This window comes from Polyergus mexicanus, unplaced genomic scaffold (assembly GCF_030449975.1).
Source record: "Polyergus mexicanus isolate NDT 795.1 unplaced genomic scaffold, iyPolMexi1.0 SCAF_149, whole genome shotgun sequence".
Classification (NCBI taxonomy): domain Eukaryota; kingdom Metazoa; phylum Arthropoda; class Insecta; order Hymenoptera; family Formicidae; genus Polyergus; species Polyergus mexicanus.
In genome coordinates this window covers 15,426-21,704 of record NW_027223469.1, presented here as the reverse complement: position 1 = coordinate 21,704, position 6,279 = coordinate 15,426, and the positions used below count along the sequence as shown (strand labels likewise).

The 6,279-nt window shown below is 42.7% G+C and overlaps 3 protein-coding genes across 3 annotated transcripts; all 3 read right to left on the bottom strand.

The window, feature by feature from the left end:
* Nucleotides 1–953: 953 nt before the first annotated feature.
* On the bottom strand, nucleotides 954–1,775 carry LOC138944306 (uncharacterized). The gene has a single exon (XM_070315212.1). The coding sequence runs from the start codon at nucleotides 1,773–1,775 to the stop codon at nucleotides 954–956; it is 822 nt and encodes a 273-aa protein (XP_070171313.1).
* A 1,923-nt stretch (nucleotides 1,776–3,698) lies between these two features.
* LOC138944305 (uncharacterized) lies at nucleotides 3,699–4,670 on the bottom strand. Its single transcript, XM_070315211.1, has one exon. The coding sequence runs from the start codon at nucleotides 4,668–4,670 to the stop codon at nucleotides 3,699–3,701; it is 972 nt and encodes a 323-aa protein (XP_070171312.1).
* A 108-nt stretch (nucleotides 4,671–4,778) lies between these two features.
* Nucleotides 4,779–6,017, bottom strand: LOC138944304 (uncharacterized). Its single transcript, XM_070315210.1, has 2 exons — nucleotides 5,430–6,017; nucleotides 4,779–5,324 (listed from the first exon to the last, which is right to left on the bottom strand). Exons 1-2 carry the CDS (start codon nucleotides 6,015–6,017, stop codon nucleotides 4,779–4,781), a joined length of 1,134 nt encoding a protein of 377 aa, XP_070171311.1.
* Nucleotides 6,018–6,279: the final 262 nt, after the last annotated feature.

Genomic DNA, 6,279 nt, shown 5'->3' with positions numbered 1-6,279 from the left:
AGTCGCACTGCCAAAAATTAAGTAGCAAAACCGGGTTGCTATTCGGGAAATTAGGTAGGTTAGCTAGAGCCGCGTGGGGTCTTAAATATAAAACACTCTCCACAATATATCGTGGGGTCTTCCAGCCGTGCGTAACGTACACCGCCGCGGGGTGGGTCGATTTATGTACGGAGAGTAATATTAGAATCCTTAGAGCCGTGCAGCGTAGAGCGTTAATCTCGATAACCGGCGCTTACCGTACAGCGTCCTGGGAATCGCTTTGTGTCGTGGCCGGGATGACACCCGTCGACATTTTATTAAAAGAGTACGCGAGATATAATGCGCGTAAGGGGTTGACCGTGGAAATAGGAAACGTAATAATACCCGCGGAAATATAGAAAAAGGAATCTGTTGCAGGTATGTGAAAATTGATTCACACACTGTTTTCGTTTATAGCAGCTTTAATTTGTATGTATTTGAATTTTACAGTGTCGACACTATCCTTATGCGTGTGAGGTCTCGGCCTCTATTTGGCAAGGTTTCGACTTACTTGCCCGTAACAAATCTCGGTACCTTTCTATTCGGAAGCTCGGCTTCTATATAATCACACAAGAAGGATTTTTATCGATCTGTGTTATGCGACGCTGCCCGGATCTCGGAAAATTTCCACACACGGGTGGGGAGAGTCTCTTGCCGATTGGCCCTCGGGGCCGGGGCCGCTAACCGAATCGAATCTGTGATGCTCGCGCGCATTACACGCAGCGCCTCCCCCGTCCGAGCAGCGTGACAGAAGCTGTGAGCGCGCTCTCTGTCTCGATAATCTCATTAGGCGAAATTTTATAGTGGGCCCACTGATTTACGTCGCAACATACTCCCCCCGTTGAGAGGGTACCGATCAATCGCAAAGTATCCTTACATATGTAACATTAATAAGGTTGTTTACATGGATGTTCATACGTTTTTGTCCTATTATTCTATGTATAACGTTCGATTGGAAGCGGGCATAGATATTTCACGGCGCGCTTTAATGTTCCCATGGCAGTCTTAACGGTAACGGCTCGCACTATTCCATCTTCGCCTGGATGGATTTCCACTACTTTGCCTAAGGCCCATTGTGTACACGGGAGGTTCTTCTCCTTAATGAGCACGATTGTTCCGAGGTCGATTTTTTCTCCGTCCTTTATCCAATTACGTCGAACTTGGAGTTCATTAAGATATTCCAGGCTCCAGCATGCCCAGAAATCCTGTTTTACCTTGGTTATATGTTGCCAGGTGGACAAACGGTTGGCTGGGACAGACGAGAGATCAGGCTCAGGCATATTAATTAATGGTCTACCGATTAAGCAATGCGCAGGCGTTAGGACTAATGGATCGTTAGGATCGGAGGAGAGAGAAGATATAGGTCTAGAATTTAATATTCCCTCAATTTCTACCGTGAAAGTATTCAGTTCTTCGAACGTGAACAGAATCTCTTCGACTACACGCTTAAAATGGTGTTTAAATAATTTTATCGTGGATTCCCATAGCCCACCGAAATGTGAGGCTATGGGAGGTATAAAGTGCCATGTTATATGGTGTTCGGTAGAAAATCGATTCATCCGTTTCTGATGTTCATCGGAGTTGAAAAGAACATATAATTCCTTTAAATGATTATTCGCTCCTCTAAAGTTGGTTCCGTTATCTGAATAAATGTGTGCCGGAATACCTCGTCTCGCTATAAAACGCCGTAGAGCTGCTAGGAATCCGTCGGTAGTTAAATCGCTCACGACTTCTAAATGTACAGCCTTGACGGCCATGCATACAAATACACAGACATATACCTTGATTTTATTTCGATTTCGATATTTTTTTTGATATAAAACGGACCGCAATAATCGATCCCTGTATTAGCGAAAGGACTCGCGTTACGCACCCGAATTTTTGGTAAGTTACTCATTTTATAATCGGTCGTGTCGGCGCGATAGCGAAAGCAATGTATGCATGATCGCACAACTTTACGCACCTGGTTTCGTCCGTCGAGTAGCCAGAATTTGCGCCTAATTGTATATAAAGTGGTTTGAATGCCTGCGTGATAATATTTTTCATGCGTTTCCTTGATAATTAGATCCGTCAAGAAATGACGACTTGGTAGTAAAATCGGATGTTTTTGCGTAAAAGTTAACTCTGACATTTTGAGGCGTCCGCCGACGCGAATTATACCATTTTCGTCGATAAACGGGTTTAATGCGGCAATGTTACTCTTCTTTATTGAGCGTTTATTTGTAAGTTCGTTCCGTTCGCGTGAAAAATAAGAAGCTTAAATGCTTTTTATTATTCTAGTTTCCGCTTCGTCTATCTCTTTCATACACAACTGTCCGCGATATGTATTCTTTATTCGGAAACGCAGGCACAGCGCGATAACTCTCAATAATCGTGAATATGAAGAATATTTTTCAAAGATGCCGCAATCGTTAGGGACCGTCGCAAAACACGTGTTTTTTCTTAGTTCTGGTATTTCGTTTAATTTTATGCTTCCGGTGGGCCATTCGTCTTCCTCGTTAGTCAGCCATGACGGTCCTGAGAACCATGACCGATTGTTGAGAAAAGCGTTCGGTAATTGACCCCTCCATAGCGCATCGGCCGGGTTATCTTCCGATTTAATATGTCGCCAAACTTGCAAATCAATGATTTCTTGAATTTGAGCAACGCGGTGAGACACGTACGTTTTTAAAAGGTGAGATGAAGTTTTGATCCAATGTAGTACAATAGTCGAGTCGCTCCACAATACTGTTTTGTTAGGGGATAGTCTTAACGCACGATGTACTTTGCGATATAGTTTGACTAATAGAAGTGCGCCGCATAGTTCGAGCCGAGGTATCGTCACAGATTTTAATGGCGCGACTCTAGATTTAGCACAAAGTAGATGACAACGTCGTTGTTTCGATTATTCGAACGAATGTATAAGCAAGCACCGTAACCCACGTTACTCGCGTCGCAGAATCCGTGAAATTGAACATCGGTATAATCCGGACTTAATACTTGACGATTAATAGATAATTCCTTAAGTGAATCTAATTGTATCGCGAAATCTGTCCACGCGGTGTGTATACTAGGTGGAATCGATTCATCCCAATCTAATTTACATCGCCATAAATTTTGCATTAATTTTTTTGCGTGTAATATGATGGGGCCTAATATGCCTAACGGGTCGAAAATCTTAGCTACTTCTGAAAAAATAATTCGTTTCGTGATTCTCTCGACGCGATCAATCGAGCGTACTGAATAATGTAGCATGTCGTCATATGCGCGCCACGCTATGCCTAGTGTTTTTAAAGAATTGTCTTTATCCAATATGAGATTCGAATTCACAGCATCGGGAGTTAAATCATTGATAATACGTTCGTCGTTTGACGCCCATTGTCGGATGTTGAAACCGCCTCGAGACAGTAACGTAATTATGTCATCCCGTAACACACGAGCTTCGCTGATAGTATTCGTACCGGTCAGTAAATCGTCCACGTATAAATGTGTTTTAAGAACTCGGGCGGCAATAGGATACGCGTCGCCTTCATCATCGGCAAGTTTTTGAACCGTTCGTATGGCAAGATAAGTTGGAAAGTCTTTATTTGCTTGTTTTGACGCCAAAGTATGCGTTGATATATTCGATCATCTTCGTGCAGTAATATCTGTCTATACATTTTTTCTATATCCGCGGTAAGTACGTATCTATATGTGCGGAATCAAATCAAGTGCGTGAACAGCGTCTCTTGAAGAGTCGGTCCTACCATTAACATATCATTCAACGATGTGCCAGTAGTTGATTTCGCTGACGCGTCGAATACCACGCGAATTTTAGTAGTGTTGCTCGAAGATTTGATCACTGCGTGGTGTGGCATGTAAAACCCGTCGTCGAATGAATCATTTATCAGAGACATCTGTTTTAAGTCTAAATATTCTTGTATAGTTTGTGAATAAGCGGTCTTTAATATCGCGTCCGAATCGAGTTTTCGCTCGAGAGAATTCAAACGTTTGAGTGCAACAATTCGCGAGTCACCGAGGCGTTTATCACCCGTACGAAAGGGTAATCGCACCATATAGCGGCCGCTGTTATCGCGAGTGACGTTTTTCGCAAAATGCGCTTCGCATTCGAGTTCCTCGGTAGTTTTGGGTGTATCGGTTGTTAATTCTTCAATCGTCCAAAACTTAGCGATCTGTTGTTCCAAGTTGGATAATTGGCATGTTACATTTTTCGGGTACTTCCGCGATGTTATTCCGCCGGCGACTATCCATCCGAGGCGAGTTTTTTGCAAATATAAATCGTGCTTTCCTTGAGACAGATCGATTTGACCGATTGAGAACAGTGACAATGTTGTTCCGGCTCCGATTAATAAATCAATTGGACGTGGTAAATGAAACTCCGGATCGGCTAATTTAATGTTAGACGGAATTTTGATGGAATGTCGCGGGAAAATCTCAGATGGAACTAAGTCTGATATTGTCGGAATCGACAAACATAATAAATTTTTGCGAAACTCATTGTGCAGAGATTGAATGGTAATTTGAATGATACCCTTTGATACCGTATTCATAGAATTAATTGCACCGACCGGTAGTGCGCATGAGGTTATAGGGAGTTTCAAATGTCTCGCGAGTCTTTCCGAAATAAAATTGGCAGTAGCGCATGTATCTAACAATGCGCGGCACTTAATCATATTGAGATCGCCATCTTGTACAAATATCGTAACGGTTGTCATTAATTGTGGCGTACAGGTAGGTGAAATCGCTGCAAGACACGTCGCCTTATTGCCGCTCTCTTCTAGTCATGCGGTTTGCGTTTCTTGTGTTTCCGTCGCGTTAGTCGTTGCCGGTACGGCCGTGTTTTTGTGGAGATGTAAAAGTGTATTGTGTCGTTTTTGACAAATAGTACAATTAGTATAATTGCAAGCTTTACCTCGATGAGAACGTAGACAATTATAACAAAGCATCGCATTTCTCACGAATTCAATACGCTTAGGTACGGTTAATTGTTTGAATTTAGCGCATTTGAATAACGGATGTTGTTTATTTTTACAAGCCGTGCAATTATTCGTTACGTCAACTATGAATGCTTTATTAGACATTCGTCCTTTTTTAAAGGGAGGTACGAATTTGTCATCATCTCGTTTGGATGTTTCTCGGACCCGCTTAGACACGCGAACGGCGGTTCTGTATAAAAATTCATATAAATCGTCGATTTTTGGAAACTCGTCCCGATCTAACGTTTCTTCCCATTTTTCAGCTGTATTCCTTGGTAATTTACTCTCGAGCACGTTTACGAGTATTTCGGATCCAACGTTAACTCCCAGCGCGGCCAACGCGACATGCTGCTATGCGTCGTCAGCAAGCTTAGATAAACCGTCGGTCGTTTCCCTTTCTAAAACGGGCAAGTTTAAAAGCAACGAAAGATGGCGTGAAATTAAAATCCGCTTTACTTCGTAAGAACGTTTTAACAACTCCCACGCCTTGAGATAATTTGAGCCTTCGACTGACAAAATCTTTATTTTATTAGCCGCTTCGCCTTTCAATGCCGATTTTAGATATTGTAATTTTTCTACCTCGGATAGATCCGTTTGTGTATCTATCATGGCGAGAAAGGTGTTTTTAAACGACAACCAATTCTCGTAACGACCATCGAAATTAGGCAAAGACGCTTCTGGTAATTTTACTCGCCGCTTTGTAATCGCCGCTGCCCCAGAGCCGCTGGGTTGTGTTACGTTGCTCGAAGTACCGGCGTTCGCGGCTGATGTGGTAGAGTTTACTATACCTTCGACCATGCTTGCGAGTGAATAAAATCTTTCTTGAACGTTCGCAAATTCGTCCTTATGTTGATCGTTCGGATCTAGCAATATAAGCTCGTCATTAAACTCTTCGTATGCATGATAAAGTTCCGTAACGCGAGTCATGCGTAATTTTAACGCGGTCTTATCATACCGTCCCCGTTCGACAAGATTTGTCATGCTAGTGATTTGCGATTTTAGCGAAGTTCGTTTCTGAATGAGAAGTTTAATTTGATCGGCCATGATGTAGTTCGGGAAAGGTAAAGGATGGAACAATTGCTCAATCGATAACCTGATATATGCGTGGAATGTACTTGCCGTTAACCTGTTTCTCGTTACGTGAGCTCGTCTTTCCGTATTCGTGATCGCCTTTCTCCTTGTTGATGAATGATTGATTGATGGCAGCTATAGTTCAGGTCGCTAATTGTTCAATAGTCGTTCGCGTCTGCACCGCAAACGACCTCACAGGAGGCACCAAATGTTGCAGGTATGTGAAAATTGATTC